The 27964-nt window shown below is 33.7% G+C and overlaps 1 protein-coding gene across 1 annotated transcript; it reads left to right on the top strand.

Moving 5' to 3' along the window:
* Positions 1 to 11255: 11255 nt before the first annotated feature.
* Positions 11256 to 27964, top strand: LOC142617429 (flavin-containing monooxygenase FMO GS-OX-like 2). The gene is made up of 9 exons (XM_075790302.1): positions 11256 to 11897; positions 19747 to 19817; positions 20864 to 21013; positions 21108 to 21137; position 23464; positions 26622 to 26673; positions 26818 to 26953; positions 27285 to 27455; positions 27542 to 27964. Exons 1-9 carry the CDS (start codon positions 11357 to 11359, stop codon positions 27704 to 27706), a joined length of 1317 nt encoding a protein of 438 aa, XP_075646417.1. The 5' UTR covers positions 11256 to 11356; the 3' UTR covers positions 27707 to 27964.

The raw sequence follows: 27964 nt of genomic DNA, 5'->3' as shown, positions 1-27964 counted from the left end.
TCTTTAAGGATACAAAACACTAAACCAAACGTTGTCGTTTACTCCATGTCATCCACGTCTTTATCAAACAACGATGTCGTTTTTTAGTTTATGTTTTTTATTGCAAAGTAATTTTGTTTTCATTAAACAAAATGATGTCATTTTTCACTTTAGGTTTTTTATTGCCAAGCGATTCCATTTTAACTTTTTTATTTGATATCTTCAAATCAGATTTAACAAAAATCTCAACTCATTCCCACTCTGCGCAAATGTATATTTAAAAGTGAATCATTAATTATTTATTATAATATTTAAAAGTGAATCATTAATTATTTTCATTTTTGAGGGTCTAAAATTTTATAACAAAAATTATAAAATAACGGAAAAAAATATTCTAATTTTTCTTATAAGATTATTGTGATACAACATATTCAAAATTGTCCTATACTTGTCCTAAACAATTAACTTGGGGGGAAATATTGTAATTTTTGTAATTTTTCTTGTAAGATTACTATGAAAGAAGGGTTTTAACTTTTCTTATATTATTAATTCATTACTATAATAATGAGGTAAAGAGAGGAAGATCTTTTGAAAAATGCCTAAAGATTGATGATCTATTCTTCTAATGATGTGTTCTTCTAATGATGTGTTCTTTTGGCATAAATCTAATATAAGGATGCGTGAGTTTAATATATTTTGGAGTTTAAGGTGATTCTTGTAAATAAAGAATTAATAATTTCTTCCAATATCCTAACGATGATATTTGTTGAACACTTCTTTGCAAAATTATCAATTTGATATTTGTAAGTTTTTAACAACTATAGCCTCAATTGAATTGGTTTCTTTGTACTAATATTATGATGATCATGCCAAAATTACGAAATATTAAGCATGTTATTGATGTGTTAAATGCTTTCCATGCAAAATATGGCCTCATTGCTAAGAAGATTTTTACATGCACAGAGTATTTTAAATATTAAAAAAAATTAATAAACTTGTAAAATTTGAATGACACTGTATATTCCTGTCAAACAACTCAATTCAATTTCAAACAAATTTGTTTCAAATTTGCAGTCCACAATAATAAGCCCAGTATATGACTGTCTCAAGTTCAACATATTGTTTGGGCCTAAGGAGACAAGATGCAAGATTACTATTATTTATGTTTTTGCGTTCAAGTTCCACTAAAATTTCATCTTCAATTGGTAATATTGCAAATCCACTTAATTTTTCTTATGACATCATCAATCTTAAATAGAATTTTGTTAATTTTAATTTGTATAATACATTTCTGCAAACGCAAATGTAAAATGTATTGCTAGTTAATATTTTATAAGAAATACATGCATTGAAGAAAAGAATCTACGCTTTTATATTTATGTATTTTAAAACTATTAATTCTAAAAATATGGAGCTAGTCTTTAATTATAAGGGGTGTTCTTCCATTTGGGGCCTTAGCCATTGCCTAAATGGCCTAATGTTTGAGCCGCCCCTAGTCTCTAATAGATTAGTGAAAAGTTTAAAAAATAATAAACAAAATCATAATAAAAAGGCCATCCTTCTCAAAAAAATAATTTAAAAAAAAAAGACCACTATAAGAAATGAAAAAGAGAGCAAACGTATTATCTCACACAATAGAGTTGAACATTTGTGATAACAATTTGCTGATATAGATAACAATTTTCTGTCCTGAACGTCTATCTTTATACACATTGCACGTCTCCAGTTATCGCATAATTTTCATTGTAGACTCCAGATAATGATCCTCCATATACTATATGAAGGTCTTCTCTTTTTAATTTTTCTGCTATGAATTGCATTACAATAAAGTTAAGCACTGATTGCTATAGATTATTTATCAAGCCTACCCACTTCGTTAGTTATATTTCATATTTTCATGTAACATTTCAAAAGCATCAAGTGTCAACTTTGAACAAAACATGAGAATGATAATCCTGCTTCCAATAAGGAGCAGGGCACATAGGCCATATAGAATAGGTTCTTTGTGGCTCAAGTTCTCAAAAGTAGGTTGATGTGTACAAAATGAGGGACTGGATAATAATCTCAGTCCCAGAGTGCATATAAGCACCAAAGCACAGTTTAGACAAGTTTCCTGCACCTTGATCCGGCTTTCTTATTTGTTGCCCTCTGACATGAGAACATGAATCCTGAAATAAACAGCTATTTAACATCACAATCCATTGATCAAAATGTACGAGTATCAGATTTCTTTGTTTTCAATAGGGAAGGTAAGTTAATGATAAGTTCTCTGAAATCAAGACAACAAATTTTTAAAACAATATACACTAAGAAAATTGCAGAGATATGGTTCTCTTCAGATAGATATGAGTACTGTCTTTACCTAACATAGGCTTTTATAGAGGTTCTTGCTCATTGCATCATTTGTTGTGGAAGTCCTTTTTTTTCCTTAAACTCACACGCCATTACCAAAACTGCATGCAACAGTTGGTAATGTGAAGCAAGTTCTAAACCCAAACACACACACACACCCCACCGATGTGGGACAAGCCCATGATTTTGTTGTGGAAGTCCTTAAATACGTTTTTTTTTTCCTACTGTATTCCATTCTTATAATTATTTTGATTGCTTTTGTTACTTGGCTTAGGCATAACTAATTGGCCAGGAGTGCAACTACACAGCCACAACATCCGGATACCTGAACCATTCCAAAATCAAGTATGTTAAATTGTTATTGCTTTCTACATCATCACCAACTTCCCTCTTTTGAAATCATGAACATTTACTGCTAGAGTATTCCTTGTCAAAATATACTACTGATCATTATGTGGATAAGCAAAGTGAAAGCTCATGGAGGAATAACTACAGATAATCTTACGTAGGGTTTGGACAAAGATAAGATATTGTATCAATTTATACATGGTGTCATCTATCATCTATGTTCAAGCCTAAATGTGCAAGTGGCATGAGACAGGTTTGAAGATGGCAACAAAAGGAAAATATGAATCAGAATATGTTGGTTGCTTCACGGTAGCAGCTATATTTCTTGAGCATTTACCCGTGGACATGGCATCTGAACAAGATGAAAGACATGTTCCGATCCACTAGTTACTGCAGATTTATAATGGAAGTCCCCAGAGAGAGAGAGGGGCTACTTATAATGTGTTCTCTTAAATCTTTTCAAAACTCCTTACCCACACAATATTTAAAAACATGTATACATTTTCAAGAGCGCATGTCTTAAGTTTCACATATATAATATCAGTTTTATTGGATTTAAAGACGCATTTAATTTTTTTAAGACATCCTTTACTTTACCCTAGGACAAATGAGGTGCAAGTCACACCTAGTATAGAATACTAGCAAGAGAAACAGAACAAAGTACCAACTATTATGGAACTTTAATTGTGACCATATGAAATACTTTCACTAGCATTTAGTTTCTGACAGATATCCCACATTTAGTTACTTACTGATAGAAATGTCAAACATTGCTTTAAGAGGCATTGGAAAATAATGATGCATTGTTTAGGTATGCGGATAAATATAAGAATTAAAGGAATGAAAGAACAAGAGACTGACAGAATCCGTAAAACTTTGTTAGGACTGTAAAATTCCTGCTAATGTTAGCATGCAACAAAACCACAGGCATCGGGCTTTACGCTCCTTGATCTACTTTCATTCCTGCACTTATTATTGACTTAGGTGCTTGGACTTTTACAAGCTACTACATAATCTTGATGACAGGTTGTGGTGCTAATTGGAAATGCAACTAGTGCACGTGATATGTTGAGAGAGATTTCCCCTGTTGCTAAGGAAGTTCATCAAGCCAAACGGGGCTCAGATGTTCAATTCAAAAAGTTGGAAAATCACAATAACTGCTGGCAGCATCCAATGGTTTCTTGCTTTAACCAAAAAAATATATATATATCATTTTTCAAATAGCTTTGGCATTGGAAACTTGAAACTAATATGTTTCCTAATGAATAATATGTTTTTGCAGATAGAATGCACTCATAAGGATGGTAAAGTTGTATTCCAAGATGGATCATATGTCTATGCGGATGTCATCCTTCATTGTACTGGGTATTGGCATCATATTTACTTCTAGAATCCGTTTGGATAGAACTTATTGCTTAAAACTGAAAACACTGTAGCAAAATAATTTTTTAATGTGTAAAAAAACACTGTTCACTCTTTTTTTTACTGTTTATATGCCTTGGTGCACTGTTCATGTCTGGTCTTTAAAAAAAAAAAAAAAAAAAAAAAAAAAACGCAAACTCAGGCAAAACGGGGATCCAAACGGGCAACTAGTGTCTCTGTTTGTCTTTTATAACATATATTTTTCTTAATTGAGTGATGCTAGTAATACCATAAATTTTACAACATAAACATCACAAACTGAAATGTCACTAATCATAAATGTGCAAATCAATACCTGTAAATAAATGTGCTCGGCTGGCCAGATATGCGTGAGGTCCTAGGTGATTACTGTTTTACAAAATATGGAACTAATGTAGCCTCAGTTAATATGTGACTAGTAATCTTGTATCTAGAATGTACAAATACTTCATTTGAGGTACCGTATTCATTTTATATATGTTTCTTACCCATCTCATAACAGTATCCTATATGCTATATCATGTTATAATTTTTTATAAATTGTTCGTGCTGTTGTATTGTCCACATACCTGTATCATGCCCATATCTATGTTTGTGCATCTCTAGTCTTGCATGTGGTCTTCTACACCTTGGGAAGTGGGACACACCAAGACTGAAAAAGTTTATAATCAAAAGCATTACATATATACTAGCTTCATCACATGCGCTTCGCATGTGTGATAAGGCCTTTTTTGGGATTAGTGTCATAATTTTTCATTCATCTCAATTTGAGCCATTTCTCTCTTCCATCCAATTAAACAACACGCATAGTAATTTTTGTTTTGGACATAGAAAATACATTCATTAAAATGAAAGAAAAAAAAAAAAGTCGTACATAGAATTTAGAGGGAAAAAAAACCTTTAATTCTTGATAAAGGGGAAAAATGAAAAGAAGAAAAAAAAAAAAAAAGTGAAAACGTTGGGTTTAGTGGTCCTATTTTATAGCAAAAAAAAAAAAAAAAAAAAAACTTGAGTCTCTATTTTTTATATATAATTTTTATTTTGAGAATCTGATTTATAAGTGAATAAAACAATTTGAAAATCAATAAAAGAATGACTCTATTTTTTAGGCAATGTTTTATGGGGAGTTGGAGTTGTATTTTTACCGAATTATCTTTTAGTTTAGTCTCTACTTAAGTACAGGGATGTTAAACCATTTTTGAACTAAAATAATGAGGATCTCAAACAGAAGAAACCTCTTAAATAGTAGTATAGATATATGGAGTTATGACTTTTGAAATGATTTTGAAAATGATTGTTTGTGCATAATCTAGTTACTTACATTGGAAATTGAGGTTTTCCTCCTTGTATGTCCGTGTCCTATAATCAAATTAAACTTTGCGTTATATAGTCCTACTTAATTCTCTTACTGTTTTTTTTTTTTTAATCGTTAGACAATGTGTAGTTGGTAAACAAGAATCGGTATTTTAGCAAGGTACAAGATGACACTAGAGGCTCTTCAAGTCGAGCTCAATTTTAGGGATCTTAAAGCCAATTTGAAGAGTCAAATTAGCTCGTAGAGTCGTAGTCTCGTATCAAGGGGCCGCCCCTTGGTTTTCTAGTTCTCCACTTACATTGTTGATTAATAATAGAGTTTCTAATAAACAAATGTTGAAAGGTAAGTGGATACCTTATCAAGTAAATATTCATTGAACCTTCAACGGTACAAACATATATCACTTCCCATAGAAAAAATATATATAATTAATAATAAAAATATTTTGAGGTGGAAATGGATATAAAAAACTCATGTAAATTTGTAAATTAAAGCGGTCAAAAGTCATAAAAGGCGGTTAGATTTTTCGGTCACACATTTCTGTCCATTTCCACCTAAATCCACAATTCAGAAAGTTAAAAATTGAAAGAAAAGTCAACTTTTATTTTAATTTTCTTTTTCATATGATTGCTGAAGAGAAAAGTTTAAAGTTAGATGATTTTTCTTTATTTTTGCAGCGAATACCATCCCCTTTTTCTTTACTTATATAAATAGATATTCTTTTGTATTTTGAGTCTGTTTTCTACTTACATCTAAATGGGGGAGTGAGAGATTCACCTAAGAATAGACGGTAGTATCAAACTACAAGGCTCCTATGGGTCTTGAGAGATTATTGTCTTAACTTTTGTTGATACATGGACTAAATAAAAAAGCTTTCAAAATCTGATCCATTATTAAGAGTTAACTAATAAATCACACAAAGTTATATACCTTACCCTCATGAGGATAAGGTATATAACTTTGTGTGATTTATTAGTGATCACTAATAATTTTTTTTTTTTTTACAACATACTTGCTCAAACAATTTAATTATACTAGATAATGTCTCATGCAATAATGTTTCACACGATGCACAGATGCTTGATCATTTCATTTGAAAATAATTTATACTCTTTTTAAGATCCATATGTAATACTCATTTGGTATATATAGTATTTATGATGTTTCCCATCATATTGCTAACTAATTTGAAGCTTAATATTCTTAATTTATATTATATATATATTCGTAGTTTCCGACTATTGAGTGGGTTTTCTTTACTAATATGAGAGAGAGAGCGAGAGAGAGAGAGAGAGCGAGAGAGAGAGATTGGAATTGCATAGTTATTAGATATTTTTAAGAGTCTATACCATATTATAAATTTAATATTTAAAATAATAAAATAACATCTAGATAAAAGGTAGACTTTATGTCTAAAACCGAACACTTCCTTAACCACTTCATTCTGACCATCAAATCCCAAGACCTCAATCTCAAACACTTTGTACATAATCTAAATTAAACAAAATTATTTGTGTACCAACATAAAGAGAACATAATCAAATAAAGAAAAATTGGCTAAATATACTTCCATTTATCAATATTTAATTTCCTCTAATAGGACCTTTATATCCTTTAAAAAGAAAAACAAAACAAAAGACAAAGAGAACGCTAAAATTCAAGCAAAGTATAAGCTAAAATGAGAAGAATTGATCTTGTATTATTAATTTTACACATGAGCATTGTCTTCATATAGAAAAGTAGAGCACACTAATTAACTTACAATCATATATCAAAACCATAACAACAAATTAAATAATTTGAAACTAATCCTAAAAAATTGCAACAACTATAACTAACAGCACTAACAACTAAGTAATAAAAAAGATATAGGTGGATAAGTACTATATGTGAAAGATACATGAGAAAGAACATAAAAATTATGCACTTAATTTTAGTTTTGTTGGATAGAACTTGTAAGGGACATATTTATATGTAATTGGCATATTCTTTGACAAAATGCACTTTACTTGTATTTGGATAAATCTAAGTAGGTTCAAGATGATCATTACAAGTGATTACATTAAAGCCATGAAGATTACTCAAGAAAAGTGTAATCTGCAAGTCTCAATAACTCCTCGACAGAAGCTTAATCTATCGAGATTCATTAAAGCTCAACACATGTGTCCATCTGTCGAGCTTATGGGATTCAGACTATAGCCAGCAAAATTTTTATTCTAAAAGGTTATTTGTTTATAGGTTTGTATAGTCCTTATTGGACTAGGAAAGCTCAAGGTTTATGTATATCTATTTGGAATAGGAGAGCCCATTGAGCTCGTATTTAAACAAGGAGGTGGAAAAACAAAACAAAACCCTAAAGAGCTTTATAAGGTTTTCTTTTTGAAACTCTAGTCTTCTCCTACAGTAAAAAGAGTTATTGCTGCATATCTTGTATGCCTTTGGGTTCTGTAACCAAGTAAAGTCTTTCACACCATCATTGAAGATCTTATTGGTGTTTCTATGTGAAGCTGTTGCAAATCAACTACATCAATCACGTACTGGGATTCATGTATTTAACAAAAAGATTGCCGCTAGAATACAAGTCCAATTAGGTATTGGAGTAAGGGTTCAACTGTAAGTTGGTATTTGAGATAGGCCAAAGGGTTTGGTAAGATTCCTTATACTTGTAACCGCTTGTAATTAATAATAATAGATTCTTGGGAGTGGTGACCTTAAAATCACCTGGTGGGGTTTTGTCTCAGTGGTTTTTCCCATTCGTAAACAAATCACCCGTGTCAAATTTATTTTTCACTGCATTTAGTATAATTGGTGATTTGTTTGTACTACCACGTCATTGCATGTAATTGAACCTAATTAATTAACTTGGGTAATTTAATTAATTTGCAAAGGGTCAATACATTTTAACCCAACAGAACTAACAATATAACTATAGTATATACATTGTTTGCACACTTTTCTTGAATAGCTGAACTAAACTTGAGGTTGCAACTGAAGTTGAGATAGTCTTGATTCACAACAAAGAAAACTTCAAACTCATCATCATTTAATACTTTTATGGTCGACGCTAATACCAATACTACACTAAATAGTAGTCGTAAATTACAAAGAAACCGATAAATTATTAGGGCTAAAACAAAATCAAAAAGCTCCTAACCTATGGTAAATAAAAGGCTATGTGTATGTGTATATAAAGTATCAAAAGTGCTTGTATTCTGCTTAAATAATGTATTATAAACCCAATTTTAAGCACTAATATTATTATTTTCGTGTATTTTCTAATAAGTATTATTGTTTATGTAAGGGCCAAGAATAAGTTGACGTAATACAATGAATTTGTAGAGGTGGGAACTTGGATCAAATAACTTGGCACAGTTGAAGAAGAAGAAAAAGATAAGGAAACAATGAAGAATACTAGTCCTCAGACAAATGCTGATATTAGATTGGTCTCAAGGAATGTTTGCTACAGTATTTCTCTCTCTCTCTCTCCCTCCTCTCCACTTTTAGGAGGATCTCTTACATTATATAGCCTCTTTTAGTTGATCTTAGCCCTCTATTTGTTGATCATGTAGGCCACTACTTGAGCGCTTGTCTCATCAGACGCCTTCCCAAATCTTCTATGAGTTGCGGTAACCAAGACTACACTATTCAGGAGTCTTCTCTACATAAATGCAGCTAGGGGTTAGGTAGGGTGCATTAAATGTTGTAGCAACTACCATCCCTTCAGACACATTAGGACTAACCCCTTCTCTGAAGCTTTTCCTCTACAGTGTGACATCCTCTGGTAGTGTGCCATTGAAGTGGCCAAGGCTCACCTCCCTAGCATTGCCGTCCGAGATTATGGTCCCCTCGAAACTGCATTGGCCTCCTCGACCTCGAATATGACACGTGTCACTATTACCTTATTAAATTTTTGTATCCCACAGTTTACTAAAAAAAATGGATTTTTATCCCACATTAGTTGTGTGTGTCTAGTGTCCGCTGTTTATAATCTTAGTCTACAACTATAAAGGTTAGGCCCTTTTGTAGTTGTACTCTGGCTAAATAATGTATTATAAACCCGGTTTAAAACACTAATACTACTATTTTTTGTGTGTTTTAATAAGTATTACTTTTTACTAAAAAAAAAGTGTCAGAAGTGCAAGAGGTGAAAATTATGAGTGGAAACACGAAAAGTTCAATGCTTTTTGATATAAGATAGAATCTTTAAATTAATTTATGTAATTTATTATATTTGGTATTTTTATATAATTTTCATTATTTTAGGTTTGGGACATTTATTTCCTTGTTTTTAGGTTCATTTTATGTTTTTTAGGTCAAATTTGACATGTTATGGTTAGGTATTAATTAAGACTTATTTTAAAATATATTTTTCTTGTTTGTCAAGTTCTACAAAGCCCTTAAATAGGCTCTTAAGTTTGTAAATGCTTTTCATAGATTATTATTAATAAAATATAAACGTTTTGTCAGATTCTTTCTCAGATGGATTCTAGTTTATCACCTTATAGATTCAAGGAACCTCTCATGGATTCGAGATTTACTACCGGAAACTAACAGTTTAGTTTTTATCCATCAAAGAGAGTATCGTGTGTGCTTTCTTCCGGCTTCCGCGACATCACTTTGTGAAAGATAAAAGTCTTGAAACAATAAATCCAAGAAAATAAAGAGTCTTTATCCTTTAAATTTTAATTAATCCTTATCTCTAATGTGATGGTTGAAAAATGTCCTGATACAATGAATCCAAGAAAATAAATAGTTTTTATCTTTGGAATTTTAATTAGTTCTTATCTATGATGTGGCACTTGAGCAAAGAATTTATGTGAAAAATTTTCTTAGCACAGAGAGCACTTGATTGATTGATAGATTGTAAGGATTGTTATTCAGCCAAAAGTCTTATATTTTAATTAGTTGGCATATCTTAGTGTTTGTAACAACTAACAAAGATATTGAAGATTTAAATCTTTCCTCCTCCCTCTATTGATTTATATTTATCTATAATAATACTAATAATAATATAATAAAATAAAAAACTACTGCAATTTTGAATTTTAACCAAAAAAGTCTACCCTCCCAAAATCAAGAAAAAAGAAAAGGAAATTATATATCAAAAAGTTACTTTAATGATTAATCTACTTGTTTCTCAAAAAAAAATTAATCTACTTGATAGCGATTGAAAAGCATATAATTTTTTATTTATGAAAAGTTAATTTTTTTTAATAATAAAAAAAATTAGTCACAGAACCTAGCTGTCTTTTGAATTGTCTGGTCAAAACAATATAGGAAAATGGTAAAACCAAACGTGCAAAAGTAAAAACAAAATCCAGTCTAAAGGTCCGTTTGGATAGAACTAATTCTTGAAAATTGAAAACTGAAAACACTGTAGCAAAATAATTTTTATATGTGTAAATAGTACCGTGAGACCCATTTTTAATGAAAAAGTAGAGTTGTAGGACCCGTGAACAGTACACAAATGCACTGTTTACTGCTGAAAAATCAACAATATGCAACTGAACCAAAAAAAAAAAAAAAACTGCAAACGCGGGGCTTCAAAATGCAATGTGAAAACGTTGAATCCAAACGGGCAATAAAGCCATCAACGATTTATCTCAATGAATTGAGCTGAGCAATAAAAAATTCCATCAAAAGCAAAAACACAAAGACTACCCATCAAAACAAAACAAAAGAAAACACAAACACTACTATGAACGTGTTTGGATCCGGATTATTTTTTTTACTTTTTGCGTTTTTTTTTTTTCTTCGTTTCTGTTGCGGGGATAAAACGCGCAGCACGCGATGTTCACATACTTTTTCAACAATTTTTTATTAAAAATAAGTCCTACAATACTATTCATATATTTAAAAATTATTTTACTTTTCAGTTTTTAACAATAAATTCTATCCAAACGTACTATATATAAAATTGCACACAATTATTACTTTCTCAAAGCCTTAAAAAATTAAACCATGAAAGAGCAATCCTTAAAAGTGGCAGTGATCGGAGCTGGTGTGTCCGGATTACACACAGCACGTGAGCTCAAAACACAAGGCCACGATGTCACCATCTTCGAGAAAACCAATAGACTCGGTGGCACGTGGGCCTATGATCCACGTGTGGAACCCGACCCATTGGGTCTTGACCCGGGTCGGGAAATTGTCCATAGCAGCTTGTACCAGTCGCTCCGAGTCAACCTGCCGAAGCGACTCATGGGGTTCTTGGACTACCCGTTTACGGAGAGAAAGGATCCGAGAGAGTTTCCAGGTCACGAGGAGGTGCTCTTATACTTTGAGGATTTTGCTAAGGATTTTGGGCTGGTTGAGTTGGTACGGTTGGAGCACGAAGTGGTTCGGGTTGAACGAGTTGATGAAGTGAGTCACGAGTGGGTTGTTGGGTCAAGGACTCGGAGGAGTGAGTCAGAAGAAGAGGCAGAGGCAGAGGAAGAGGTGTTTGAGGCTGTGGTGGTTTGTAATGGTCACCACACTGAGCCACGAATTGCCGAGTTCCCAGGTTTGTTTTGATTTATGCATGTATGTATATGTTTCTTTGTAGTATTAGCATAGTTTAATACTTACTTTAATTTGCAGTTGGTTTGAAACTCCAATACCTAAAACTCTCTTACCAAACGGTCCTCTGGTCTGGTCCCAATCCTCAAACCTTTTCATCTCCCATTTTCAAATGGGAACGATTCCCTTTTTCTTTTGAATTGAAAAAAAAAAAAAAAGGGGAAAAAAAGTAGTAAAACTGTTTAAGCACGAGCATTATCATTGCATGCACTTCTTTTTGTTACTTGTAATATTTTTCACAACTTTGAGTTGATAAGTAGGTGAAAATTGGCTACCGTATAATAGTTTAACAACATGTTTTTAATTTTTAATATATTACACGTATTTTTTTACATTTTTTTCATCTACATATATTTTAAAAAAATACAAATGACGTTACCCGACGACCCCTTGCTCTTTGCTATTTTAAACCATATTAAAGGTATATTTTGATACAGAACAAAAGAGACGTATATGAATGGTAAAACTCTCACATTTTTATTGATAAAGAAAGAGCCTATAAATAGGCTTTACATCATAACTGAAAACACATGAAAAAAAAAAGGCATTATAAACCAACTCCTATTAACTAGGAAACAAATAAAACAAACTATTGAATTCCTAAAGACTAGGACAGCAACGTGAGACACTTTCTCAGCATGAAATCTGGCTGAGATCAAATAACAAATATCTAAAGACTTAGTCAAACTACTAAATATCTAAAGATACTTCCAATAAATATGATAAAATAAAACATTTAAATCTTAACACCCTCCCTTAAACTGAAATCTGCAGATATCAGTTAAAAAAAAATCAACCCTCTACAAAGTCTTCTTTTGCTGCTGCATGTGAACACACTCCAAGTAGACCACGCAACTTCACAAATGTAGCCAACTTGAGAGGCTTGGTCTGTATATCTGCAACCTGGTCTTCACTTCGACAATAAACCAATTTGATTGTTCCATCATTACTGAGGTCTCTTAAAAAATAATATTTCACATCAATGTGTTTGCTTCTTCCGTGTAGCACAGGATTCTTAGAGAGTTTGATTGCTGAGTTGTTGTCACAAAAAACTGTAGTAGATTCAACTTGCTTGAATTGTAGCTCTTCAAGAATTCTTCTCAACCAGATAGCTTGTCAAGCACAAGCTGTTGCAGCAATAAATTCAGCTTCTATAGTTGACAAGGAGACAATTTGTTGCTTTTTAGAAGACCACGATACAGCCCCTGTGCCCAACATAAAAACATAGCCCGAAGTGCTCCTTCTATCATCTTGATCTCCTGCATAATCACTGTCAGTAAACCCAAACAATTCTAACTTTTCACCCTTCTTGTAGAACAGCCCAAAATCTCTAGTTCCTTGCAAGTAACGAAGGATTCTCTTGGCAGCTAACAAGTGTATTTCTGTTGGATTCTCCATATATCTACTTATTAAACTCACAGAATACATTATGTCTGGCCTTGTTGCAGTTAAATACATTAAACTGCCAACAATTTGCTTGTAAAGTGTACTGTCCACCTTCTTTCCTTCATGATCTTTGTTTAGCTTCAAGCCAAACTCAGTTGGAGTGCTTACAGGATTGCAATCCTTCATCTGAAACCTGTCCAAAACATCTTGCACATACTTCTTTTGAGAAATAAAGATCCCATTAATTGATTGCACTACTTCTATGCCAAGGAAGTAATGCAACATACCAAGATCAGACATTTCAAATTCAACCATCATAGATTTCTTAAAGCTTTCAAACATGATTGTATTATTTCCAGTATAGATTAGATCATCTACATATAAGCAAACAATGAGCATCTTTCCTCCATCTTCAATTTTTATAAAAAGTGTACATTCGTAAGGACATTTTTGAAAACCTTCCTTCAAAAAATAAGTTTCTATACGATTATACCAAGCCCGTGGAGCTTGTTTTAATCCATATAGAGCTTTCTTTAACTAATACACTTTATGCTCATTGTCAAGTTTTACATAACCAGGAGGTTGATCAATAAATACCTCTTCTTTCAAATCTCCATGGAGGAATGCTGATTTCACGTCCAACTGGAAGATAGGCCATGAGTTTTGAGCTGCCATAGCAATCACCAATCTGATTGTATCATGCCTTGCAACCGGAGCAAAAACTTCTTTATAATCAACACCAAACTCCTGCTTGTAGCCCTTAGCTACCAAACGTGCCTTGTGCTTGTCAACCTCACCATTCTCCTTCAGTTTTGTCTTGTAAACCCACTTTACACCAATTGTTTTCTGCCCTTTTGGAAGACCACATAGCTCCCATGTATCATTTCTTTCAATGGCTGAAATTTCAGCATCCATAGCCTTTCTCCATTTTGGTTCTATGACAGCCGCTTCAAAATTGGTAGGATCACAATCTGAAAACAGAGCAAAGTGAATGAGTGGGTCTTCAGATTGATCAATTTCAGTTACATCATAATCATACATCCATGCTGGTCTTTTTCGAACACGTTGAGGCCTTTGTGATTCAGCTGCAAGTGAGCTTTGATCAGCTATTGGAGCATTTTGAGTGACTTCCTCTTCTTGCTCATTCTCCATAGGCTGCTGCCCTTTCTCTTCATCATCAAAATCTGCTGGAATACTTTCTTTAACACCATTTTCATTCCATGACCAGGTGCCTTCTTCATCAAACACCACATCACGACTGATGACAATTTTCATGGTGCTAGGATTGTATAGTTTATAAGCTTTTGACTTATCACTAACACCAAGAAAAATGCATTTTTCTCCCTTGTTATCTAGCTTCCTCCTTTTCTCATCTGGAATATGGGCATAGGCAATACACCCAAAAATCCGGAAATGATCTACAGCAGGTTTCCTTCCGCTCCATGCTTCCTCTGGTGTCATATTTTGAACAGCAAATGTAGGACTTCTGTTCAAGATGTGAATACTCCAATTTACAGCTTCAGGCCAAAAGGATTTTGGAATTCTCCCTCTTGTCAACAAGCTTCTCACCATATTGAGGATGGTTCTGTTTTTCCTCTCTGATACACCATTTTGTTGGGGTGTATAAGCTGCTGTCAGCTCTCTTCGAATGCCATGATCTTCACAAAAAACTTCAAATTTGGTTGAGCAATATTCTCCACCACGATCTGTTCGAAGGGTCTTAATGGTGTTTCCTGTTTCATTTTCCACACTAGCCTTGAAACTTTTAAATGCACAAAAAGCTTCTGATTTTTCCTGTAAAAAATAAACCCAAGTTTTTCGAGTATAATCATCAATGAAGGTAATTAAGTATCTTTTACCTCCATTAGAACATGGTGTTATCGGTCCACAAATGTCAGAATGAACAAGCTCCAATGCTTTCTTCGCTCTCCAAGATTTTCCTTGTGGGAATTGATTACGGTGTTGTTTGCTAACAACACATTCTTCACAAACTTGAGAAGATGTTGTAATTTGAGGAAGTCCCGTAACCATGTTCTTTTGTTGGAGGGTCTTCAATCCACCAAAACTCAAGTGGCCATAACGAAAATGCCACAACCAAGAAGAATCCTTTACTTCGGCTACTAAACAAGATTGCACACATGTAATCTTCAATGGAAACAACCTGTTTGAACTCATTTGCACAACAAAGAATGGCTCCTCTAGTAGGATCATAAATCTCACAAACACCCTTTTGAAAAGTGATAACATAACCCTTTTCTTGCAATTGACCAGCACTTAACAAATTGCTTTTCAAGTCAGGAACGTAAAAGACATTAGAAATTGTTTCTACAAAACCATTCTTGGTTCTTATCTTTATATCACCTTTTCCAATCACTTTCACAGTGGAACAATCACCAAAACTTACTGTAGAACGAAAGCATTCATTTAAATAAGAAAAAGAAGACTTACTTCCACACATGTGGTTACTACAGCCCGTATCAACATACCAAACATTAGATTCAGGTTCCTGATTAGCTTGAACAGCCATTAACAAAGTTTCAACTTCCTTCTTTTCAGCAAAATTCGATTGTGGTTCCTTTTCTTTGTCTGTAGGCAGCCTAGTGTAACATTCAGAATGATAGTGTCCAAATTTATGACATCTAAAGCACTCTACCTTGGATTTGTCAAAATGTTGATCTCGTCCTCTGCCTTTGCCCTGAAATTGACCATCATCGGCTTTGAAATGCCTGCTGCCATCTCTATTGCCACGATCTCCCTTTCCTCTACCTCTACCTCTACCTCTTCCTCTAGAGTTTGAGAAATGAGTAGAGGTAGAAGCCTTTAAAGCTTGCTCCTCTGAAGTTGAACTTCGGTTCATCTTCTGTTCATGGACCAGCAACGAGCTCTGCAATTCATCAAGAGAAAATGCATCTATGTCTTTCGATTCTTCAATGGAACACACCACATAATCAAACTTTGGTGTCAGGGAACGCAATATCTTTTCAACAATGGTGACATCTTCCATCTTCTCACCATGAAAGCGCATTTTGTTGCTAATCTCCATAGTCCTGGCACAGTAGCTGGTGACAGATTCTCCATCCTTCATTTGTAAAGTCTCAAAATTTCTTCTCAAAGCTTGAAGCTGTGCACGCTTCACTCTAGAAGAGCCTTCATATTTCTTCTGCATGGAATCCCAAATATCCTTGGAAGTTTCTTTGCTAAGAATTGTTTCCAAGATGGGACGATCAATTGCCTGGAAAAGATAATTTTTTGCCTTCAAATCTTTGAGCTTTCTCCCTTCCAACTCTGTTTTCTGGGCATCTGTCAAGACTGTATTTGGTGCTGGTGCTTGAATTCCAGATTCAACAATTGGCCAATACTCTTTGGACCGTAGAAAATTCTCCATTAGCATACTCCAATGGTCATAGTGACCATCAAAACATGGGATTGCCGCTTGCACAAAATTTGAATCTGAAGCCATCAATACTGTTTGGGGACTCTGTCTCTCTTGCTTTTCTATTGGGCTCTGATACCACTGATACAGAACAAAAGAGACGTATATGAATGGTAAAACTCTCACATTTTTATTGATAAAGAAAGAGCCTATAAATAGGCTTTACATCATAACTGAAAACACATGAAAAAAAAAAAGGCATTATAAACCAACTCCTATTAACTAGGAAACAAATAAAACAAACTATTGAATTCCTAAAGACTAGGACAGCAACATGAGACACTTTCTCAGCATGAAATCTGGCTGAGATCAAATAACAAATATCTAAAGACTTAGTCAAACTACCAAATATCTAAAGATACTTCTAATAAATATTATAAAATAAAACATTTAAATCTTAACATATTTTACACTCCAAGCTTTTAAAATGCACAATTAGAACCCGAAATTTCCCCTAAAAAAAACCCAAAATTATAATACACTTTGCACCCGTCATCAATTTTGCTGTTATCTTGGATGACATCAGGTGAAAAAACTCAATTACCTCTCTTCTTAATCCCTTAAAAACAAAACAAAATTTATACTTTAGTATCCTAAATTATACTCTCAATTACACTTTGCACTCTAAAATTTAGTTTTCTATCTAAGATAATGGCAGAATTAACGACGGGTGCAATGTGTAACACAGATTTTATAGTTTAGGATGCTAACTATGTATTATGAAAGTTTATGGTATAAAGTATAATTTAAAGTATAGTTTAGGATGATAAATTGTAACTGCCTAACAGGTTGTGAAATTTTTTCTATCTTTATTCTTACTTATAAACAATATACCTTTTTAAAAAATTAATAAGTTGGAAATAAAAGAAATGTTTGGAAAATAACAAAAATTAATAAATAAATACATACGTATTTAACATAAATTTATTTGACTCCCTAAAAAAAGCTAATCCAACTGCCATAAAAAACTTAACTTCAACCAATGCAGTAAAGAAACACCATTATTTTATTTTCTCATTCATTCCCCTATTTATCACGTTTATTAAACAGATCTTGTTTCAACATTACTTTATAAGTATATCTCACATTTTAATTATGCTTAGCTATTTGACTTTGAATTGTTTGGGAGGCTTCACATTTATATCTCATTCATTAATTAACATAGATGAAGTAATGCAAGATATCAAATATATTGAAGCAAATCTTTGTTTCTCATTGATAATTTTATAATTCTAATGATTGCTATTTATTTTTTTGGTTTTATTTTTTAACGAAAGTAGAATCTCATTATTCTCGGTCTAATCATACAATTCAATCGATGAAACCCTTCCACCAATCTTATGTAAGATTCCAATTTTAAAATCCTTAAACTAATTGAAAATAAGATTTTTTTTTTTTAATAATTTAATAGTTACAATAATGGGGAGGGAGATTCAATCGAACTCAATTTCTTTTAAGGGTAATATTAACAATTGTCCTTAGAAAAATTGTTAATAAACTATTTTAAGAAAATTTTGATATTACTATCATGGGAAATATAAAAACTGTGTAAATAAAATTTTTTTTTTTTTTTCCATAAAAAGTTTCTAAATATATTTTATAAACCAATTTACTTAGGACATCCGTTAACTTTTCTCTTCTCTTAATAAAGAAAAACAAGTTATGCCAACAAGTTATATAGATCTTGACAAAATTTTCATATGTTTGATACAGAGGAAAATTGGACGCGGAAGGGATGGGTTGTGTTTATACTCTAAGCCCACGAAATTTAATTACCAAATCCAAATTAAGGAAAAAGAGAAAGGAAAACATGAAAAATGAACATAATTACAATTTTGCACCTCCATTCACCATATGCTTTCCTTTTTAAAAATAAATATTGCTTTGTTGTGGGATTACTAATGTGTTTTTGGTTTGTTACTTACGGAATATATGTGCCTTGGATTTTATTTTCGCTATTTTCTATTCCCTCTACCAAAAATACATAGGAAGGAAAGCAACAATATTTTTTCTTCTTTTACTTTTCTATCTTCCAAAAAAAAAAAAAGGAGATATGCCTTGTTTTTTAGAAGGAAAAATAAGGAAAAATATTGCTATGACTTAATTGTTCTTGTCATTGTATGATATATCTTATTAACTGGGGAAAAAATAGTCTAGTAAAAAAAAGGGTTCTCAACTTCTTTTTCACAATTATTAAAGTACAACGTTATGACTAGTGTATAATAATAAAAATAATGTTATATGTCCAAATAAAAGTAATGTTCACTAATTACACGTGTAAAATTTGTGCCAATCATATGTTTTTACTACTAGATTTATAAACTTGTCTTTTAAGCAATAATTTTAAAATACAAATTTGAAATTTATACATTTTATAGATGAGGTAACTATTGATCTATAATAATATTGAAATTTAGCAAGCATAGAGGTAGTATAGCTACATAAAAATGCAATAAGTCAATCCTAATATCCGCACCATGATTTTTGGTTTGGAACACTTCACTGAAGTACCTGGCTGGTGTCCTCTGAGATACAAACCTTGAATTTACACCTACATAAAACTCAACCTCCATTGAATAGGAAGTGTAGCCATGTTCAAGTTTTCTTCTCTTGGGATACCAGTGGCTTAACCTTATATACAAGAGTGCTGAACTCTTTGTACATTTTCTTTAATAGGATTTAGACCATCTATGTTAATTGCCTCCAATTCTTGATTTCTCCAATGCTTAATATGAAGGTAATATAGTATGTGACTACTTTGTGGCAAAAATATGTTATTAACTTTACATAGAGAGACATAAAAGCAGCGCATGTCTTCATGTAGTAGAAGGCTTTTAAAGGGTTCTTGCTTTTTGCATGTTTGTTGTGGATGTGCTTCCTAATAGAATATGATTAGTATTCTTTGATTCTATCCCTTACCTTTTATTCAGTTTTTACTTTTTACAACAGCTGCCATTGTTATATTGTGTGATAGGAATGGATGCTTGGCCAGGAGTGCAAATACACAGCCACAACTATCGGACTCCTGAACCATTTCAAAATCTAGTACGTAAAAGTTAGTATTGTTGTTATCCATCATCACCAATTTCCCTTCATCTAAATCATGAATATGGTTTACTGCTGCCATTCTATGTCAAAATTTTCACCTTGTAATGGATGAAAGACTTGTTTCCATACAGAAGAAATTGTAGAATTACTAAGGCAACAAAAAGAGATCAACAATATAGACAAAATCTTCTCTTAATCTTTTCAAAACAAATAGCATACTATATTCCATGGAGTCACATAGAGTTGTCAGGGGTGTGCTTGTTTGCATGTCAAGGCATCTATATGTTTAATTCCTGAACGATTTGACTTAGAAAGTAATAAATTGTCTAAATGTCTAATTTTTCTATAGAAAGATACAAGACATGATTTGAGATAATATATGTTTGGGAAACAGGAGAACAGTGTAAGAATATCGTTCGGAACTTTTAGTCATCTAGGAACATGTACATACTCATATGCCAGTTGAACTCTCTGATAGATTTTGCATACACTCGTAAGTCATACCCAAGTCATTACATTCTCAGACATGGTGTGGTGTATTAGGTTTCTATAACGTTCTGAGGTAACCATTTAAAATAGCTTTCCGTTTGCTATTGAAGTTTGTTCCAGCTCTACTTCCATACCTGTCTATATTGCTTTATGCAATGACCTTGCAAATTTCATGGCTTTATCTAGCATCTAGTTTGTAATAGATTGCGCACATTCAATTAATTATTGATACTAAGATTCAAACTACAAACTTTCCTTAAATTGAGGATTTAGAGTCATAAAATGTTTTTCTTAGATTACAGGGAAGTAAAAATAAAAAATAAGCATTAAAAAAATGAAAAATAAGAGGCCAAGATAGTATTGTAAAAAATCTGACCTTATTCCAAAGTCAGTAAAATTCATTTTTCCTGCTTTGTCAATGGTGGAATACTACAAGATCACATATATTGGCTCCACACTTCTTAATTTAATTTCAATCCTGAATTCTGTTAGTGGTAACTGTTTTTTGGTGCCTTTCCTTTCCCTAATAGTTGTTGTGTGGTCATGGTTGACAGATTGTGATGGTAATTGGAAATGGACCTAGTGCAATTGACATCTTGACAGAGATCTCCTCTGTTGCAAAAGAAGTTCATCAAGCCCTACGAGACTCAGATATCCATTTCAAAAAGTTGGAAAGTGACAATAATATCTGGCAACATTCAATGGTCTGGTGACCTCTTTACTTATTTCTAACATCTTTGATATCAGAAACTTTAAAATGGATAAATTATTCTCCCAATGGATGGTAACCTTCTGCAGATAGAATGTACTAAAGAAGATGGTAAAGTAGTATATAAGAAAAACAGAAAGCTAGAGAGGAGAAAAGATAAGCTAGAGAGAAAAGACTGATTGGTGAATTTCTATATTTTCGTATATTGAATCAAAACTGATTTGTACAATATGTATATATATACAAGAACTAACACCAGAAAACAAAATAACTAATCTGCAACTAACCCCACATTATACGGATCCTAATCTAACACCCAATTTCAACTAATCCCAGAATTATATGTGTCCCTATATACATCTTCTAATAAACTTAAAACTAAACTACAAGTCGTATATTAAAACTCAGATCAGTCGTATAGCAAGCTAATCTTCCAACACTACTCTGTTTCATTCCTCTGCCTCTCTGCCTGAACTACCTCTTCACTTCTTGCTTGCATCTGCCTTCATCTTGCTTGCATCTGCCTTCTTCTTCTTGTTCTTATTTTTACATTCATCCAAATTTTGACATTCCCCCTCAAGATGAGAGGCTAAACCATGTATATTCACCACACTCATCTTGCCTAATAAGTGTCTTAATTGTTGACTGCTGAGATCTTTTGTAAGTAAATCAGCTAACTGAGAATGTGTAGAAGTAAAGAGCAGCCTAACAACATTATCTTGCACCTTATCTCTTACCACATGGCAGTCCACCTCTATATGCTTAGTCCTTTCGTGAAACACTGGATTTTCTCCAATGTAAATGGCGGCTTGATTGTCACAAAACAATAGAGCTAGTTGAGGATGAAAAATCTCTAAATCCTTCAATAATGCCAACAACCAAGTCATTTCACATACGGTAACAGCCATTGCTCTATATTCTGCTTCAGCAGAAGATCGAGACACTATGGACTGTTTCTTGGACTTCCATGATATGAGAGAATCACCCAAAAAGATGCAATATCCTGTGGTTGACCTCCTTGTATCAATGCAAGAGGCCCAATCAGCATCTGTGTAGGCCTTTAAATGGAAATCTGATGTGGCTGACACAAAAATACCTTGACCAGGACAACTCTTGATGTATTGCAGCACTTTATATGCAGCATCTAGGTGAGGCTTTCTAGGTTTTGACATGAATTGACTTAATTTGTGAACAGGATATGCAATATCTGGTCTAGTAATAGTTAGATAAAGCAATCTGCCCACTAACCTTCTATACACTCCAGGATCAGCCAGCAATTTTCCTTGAAACTTGCTTAACTTCAAATTTTGCTCCATTGGCACCTTGCTAGGTTTACAAGCAGACATTCCAGCATCCTTTAATACCTCCAAAGCATACTTTCGTTGACATAAAGTGATACCCTTGTCTGATCTAGCTATCTCAAGTCCAAGAAAGTACTTTAAACTACCAAGATCGTTAAGTTTGAAATGCTGGTCTAAAGAAGTCTTAAGCTTCTCAACTGCTTGAACATTGTTGCTAGCTATGAGGATATCATCAACATAAACCACCAAAGCTATGAATGAATCATTGAACTTCTTTGTAAATAAAGAGTATTCAGCTTTGGACTGTTTGAAACCATGATGCTTAATGACAGCACAAAACTTTGCATTCCACTGCCTTGAAGCCTATTTAAGCCCATATAAAGATTTGTTCAATTTGCAAACAACATCCCCCCTTTTGCTGTGAAATCCTTGAGGGAGTTGCATGTACACCTCCTCATGAAAATCACCATTTAAAAATGCATTGTTTACATCCAATTGCACCAAATGCCAACCTTTCACAGCAGATATGGCTAGAAGTGTCTTGACAGTAGTTAACTTTGCCACTGGAGAAAAAGTATCAGTGAAATCCAGCCCCTCTTGTTGAGTGAAACCCTTAGCAACTAGGCGAGCCTTATATCTCTCCACAGAGCCATCAACCTTGTATTTGACCCTATAAACCCATTTACATCCAATTGCCTTTTTATTGGAAGGCAAGGGAGTAAGAGACCAGGTATTGTTTGAAACCAAAGCATCTATTTCAGCATTCATGGCTTCTTTCCATTTTGGATCCTTAACAGCCTCATGATAGAATCTTGGTTCAGGAATAGAGGTAATGACAGCACAAAAATTGGCATATGAAGGAGAGAGTTGTGAAGTGTCAATGTAATCTGAAAGAGGATATCTAGTAGAGACTAAGGAAGTACCTGACTTGCTGCATGAATTGGACTGTGTAAGATCAGGAGATATGATGTTGTTGCATTGGTAGTCTTCCAAATAGGAAGGTGGTTTAATGCACCTGGATGACCTTCTTAAGGAAGGACGAGTGGCAGGTTGAACTAAATTTGGTCCTTGAGAAGGAGATAAAAGACCAGGTGCTGTAGAATCTGGTGAAATAGGAATAGAAGAACTAGAAGTAGGTATAGAGGGTTCTGATATGATAGAATCTGATATACCAATATCTAAATTTGGATTAGATGGTTGAATAGGACCAGAATTAGAATAAGGAACATCTAAAGAAAATGTGAGAGGTTCTGAAAACATGGTATCATGTGGAATAGCCACATTAGGACAAATATGAGGAAGTGAAATGGAAGTATGTGGTGAACTTATTGAAGAAATGAAAGGGAAAACAGTTTCATGGAAAGAAACATCCCTTGAAATGAAAATTTTCTTTGTGATCAAGTTTAACAACTTGTAACCCTTAACACCAAAGGGGTAACCAAGAAACACACAAGGAATTGACCTAGGGGAGAACTTAGACCTATTGTGAGCCAATGTGGAAGCAAAACAAAGGCAACCAAAAACTCTTAAGTGATGATAGGAAGGAACCTTGTCATAAAGCTTCTCAAAAGGGGTTTTATGATCCAAAACAACACTAGGCAGCCTATTTATAATGTAAACTGCTGTCAAAACACAATCTCTCCAATAACAAAGTGGTATATTAGACTGAAACTTCAATGCTCTAGCAATGTTTAAGATATGTTGATGCTTTCTTTCCACAACTGAATTTTGTTGTGGAGTAGCAACACAGGAATGTTGATGAACAATCCCATGTTGAGCATAAAAATCTTTGAGGAAAAACTCTTAAGCATTGTCAGTTCTAAACACTTTGATATTAGTGTGAAATTGAGTATGTATCATTTTATAAAATGAGATCAGCAAAGGCCTAGTTTCTGATTTGGATTTCATTAGGTAAACCCATGTAGATCTTGTAGCATCATCTACAATAGTGAGAAAATATTTAAAACCATCATGAGTTGCTATGGCAAAAGGTCCCCATACATCACAGTGGATCATATCAAAAGCATGATCAGATAAATGATTAGAGTTGGGAAAAGGTAAACGTTTGTGTTTTGCAATTGGACAAACAATACAATCTTTATTTGAATGAAAAGAGGACATATCAGATACACAATGTTGAAGTTTATCATCAGAAGCATGTCCTAATCTAAGATGCCACAAGTAAGGCTGAGTTACAATAGGAACATGGGAGACAGAATTGACAAAAGACTTCAAAACTGACTCTAGGATAGTAGAAGCTTCTGAAATGGATTTGCAATTGACTGAATCTTGCAGCAGGTACAAATTACTATGAAGCTTAACCAATCCAATCATTTTCCAGCAAGTAAGGTCCTGTATGAAGCAATAGTTTGAAAGGAAAACCAAACAACATGATAAAGACTTGGTTAATTTGCTTACTGAGATTAGATTGAAAGAAAAAGCTGGAACACAAATGACACCCTCAAGAATTAAGGATGAAGTGACCTGGACTGTGCCTATGTGTGTGGCTAGAACTTTTTCACCATTAGGTAAATGCCCAAAGGAAGATATTGAATTAGTGATCTTAGTAAACAAAGAAATGGAATGAATAATGTGGTCAGTGGCTCCTGTGTCAAGAACCCAAGTTTCTTCATTGTAAGCTGTTTTGTTTGAAGGATTTTCAGTAAAAATTGAATTCTTCAAACTAAGACAAGTTGAATCCTGGAAAGAGGCACAAGAAATACCTGATAGTGCTGAATTTGCTGAGTGAATGGCATCAGGGGTGGCTGAAGAAGATGCATGAGAGCTCAACAAAGATAGCAACTGCTGGCATTGTTCAGATGTGAAAGGAAAAGAACTTGGCTGTGATGCAACCTCAAATTGACTAGAATCACCATTAAGACTCACTTGATTGGCCATGGACACCTTGCCTTTTTGCTTATATCCTGGTGGAGAACCAATTAACTTGTAGCATTTCTCCATGAAATGACTAGCCTTGCCACAATGACTGCAGATAGGTCTACCCTTTCCTTTTGTATTCTTCCCACCTTGATTAAATCCTTGAGTCTTGACTGCAAGAGCAGTTGCATCAACTGAAGGCCCTCCATTGAAGCCTAAAGCCCTTTGTCTTTCCTCTTGTATTACCAAAGAGAAAGCCTTGTCAATTGAGGGACTTGGTTCCATCATCAAAATCTGTGTTCGAACTTGTGAATAGACTTCATTCAAGCCATTAAGGAACTGCATTAAAGAGTCTTGATGATGAAACAGTGTGATCTTATCATTCACACCACAGACACACTTACCACAAGAACAGCACGGTAAAGGCCTGAGATTAATCAATTGATCCCAAGAAGCTTGAAGATCAGTGAAGAAAGAAGTCACGGTTGCATCTCCTTGCATGATTGTTGAAATTTGCTTCTGGAGTTGTGAAATCCGTGGACCATTTGCTTGCAAGAAACGATTCTTTAATGAATTCCAAACCTCCATTGCAGTGTTACTGTAAATCACACTTCCAGAGATGTGAGAAGAGACTGAATTCAATATCCATGAAGAAATCATGGAATTGTTCTTTGACCAAGCAATCTTTTCCAGAGGTGTAATGGCCATGGAAGCTGTTATAGTGCCATCCACAAACCCTAGCTTACTCTTTGCATCTAATGTCATACGCATAGCCCTAGCCCAATTAGGATAATTGTCTTCTGTCAAGGGCTGTGTGACAAGAATTGCACCTGGTGACTCTCCATGGTGCAGAAAGAATGGACTCCTCGGATCCTCCATTGGAGAGAGCTCACGATGAGCAGTGGATGGAGAAGATGAAGTTTGAGAAGTTTGATCTTGGTTAGCCATTGACAGAAACACAAAGCTCTGATACCATATAAGAAAAACAGAAAGCTAGAGAGGAGAAAAGATAAGCTAGAGAGAAAAGACTGATTGGTGAATTTCTATATTTTCGTATATTGAATCAAAACTGATTTGTACAATATGTATATATATACAAGAACTAACACCAGAAAACAAAATAACTAATCTGCAACTAACCCCACATTATACAGATCCTAATCTAACACCCAATTTCAACTAATCCCAGAATTACATATGTCCCTATATACATCTTCTAATAAACTTAAAACTAAACTACAAGTCGTATATTAAAACTCAGATCAGTCGTATAGCAAGCTAATCTTCCAACACTACTCTGTTTCATTCCTCTGCCTCTCTGCCTGAACTACCTCTTCACTTCTTGCTTGCATCTGCCTTCATCTTGCTTGCATCTGCCTTCTTCTTCTTGTTCTTATTTTTACATTCATCCAAATTTTGACATAGTATTCCAAGATGGATCATTTGTCTATGCAGATGTCATCATGCATTGCACTGGGTAATGCGCTGAAAGTGATTTCATATCTGCTCTATTTTCTTAGTCTCAATTACATAAATTAAGAAACTTTTGCATATGCCTGGTTGTTTACTGAAAACTTTCAACCTCTCCTTTTAGATGTTGATTATTATTCTCCTCCTGCAGGTACAAATACCATTTCCCATTTTTAAGGACAAATGGAATAGTGAGCGTGGATGACAATCGTGTTGGACCCCTATATAAACATGTTTTCCCGCCACAGTTAGCACCTTGGCTTTCTTTTGTAGGACTATCTTACAGGGTATGTTATTCTGTCTATGAAGTTGATGAATTTATAAGTATTCAAAAACATGAAAATATTTCTTTTAAGTAATGTGCAGTTTGGCATTGTGAGATGAACTTAGCACCTCAAAGTGGTTATGATAGTCCTTATTTGATCACCACAAAGACAAAACAATGAAGATTGGTGTTCCAAAAATGCCAGACATCAAAGCATTAAATTTCTTTATCTTGATGACAACAATTTTGAATAGCTATAATTTGTTTTGCATAATATCTCTCTAATCTTATATCCTACACTTCTTATTGCTTCATCTTTTAGGTTGACTAAGTATTATTCAATATGTAATCAGGGTGTTACCACTTTAATAATTGAGTTACAATCCCGATGGGTGGCAAGAGTTTTATCCGGCAAGGTGGCATTGCCAAGTGAAGAAGAGATGGCATCATCTGTTGAAGAACTCTACCAGCATATGGAGGAGAGTGGATGGCCTAAGCGCCACACTCATCAGCTTCAAAACAAGGTTTGCAAGTGCCATATCAAATAATTAGTCTTTAATCTCTCTCTCTCACACAAACATTGCTTATTGACATTTGTTTATTTAATCAGTTTGATTATGAAGACTGGCTAATCACTCAAATATTGGATTTACCACCCCTGGAGGAATGGAGAGAGCAGATGTATTTCTCTGCGTTGAAGAAGATTACTTCAATTGATGATGATGATTTTTGGGACACCTGGGATATCGACAAGTGGATGCAAGAAATAGCATGAAATTTTTTTATTTTGAACAAGATTTATATTTTAACTTTCGAATTTGACGTTATCATGGTTGAGGATTATGTAGGATTATGTTTTGTTATTAAATAATTTTCCTTAATGGATGTGTGTAAACTGTAAAGTCAAATTAATTGATGTACTTCAAATGTAGGATCAATTTGAAGTGTTCAAGTAAGTTTGGCCCGTGAATAACAGGAGGAAGGTATTAAGGTTATTCGAAGCAAATACAAAAACTCCATGCTCTTGTTTATC

This window comes from Castanea sativa, chromosome 11 (genome assembly GCF_040712315.1).
Source record: "Castanea sativa cultivar Marrone di Chiusa Pesio chromosome 11, ASM4071231v1".
Classification (NCBI taxonomy): Eukaryota; Viridiplantae; Streptophyta; class Magnoliopsida; order Fagales; family Fagaceae; genus Castanea; species Castanea sativa.
Note: the sequence above shows the minus strand (reverse complement) of the source record. Positions and strands in the feature narration are given on the sequence as shown.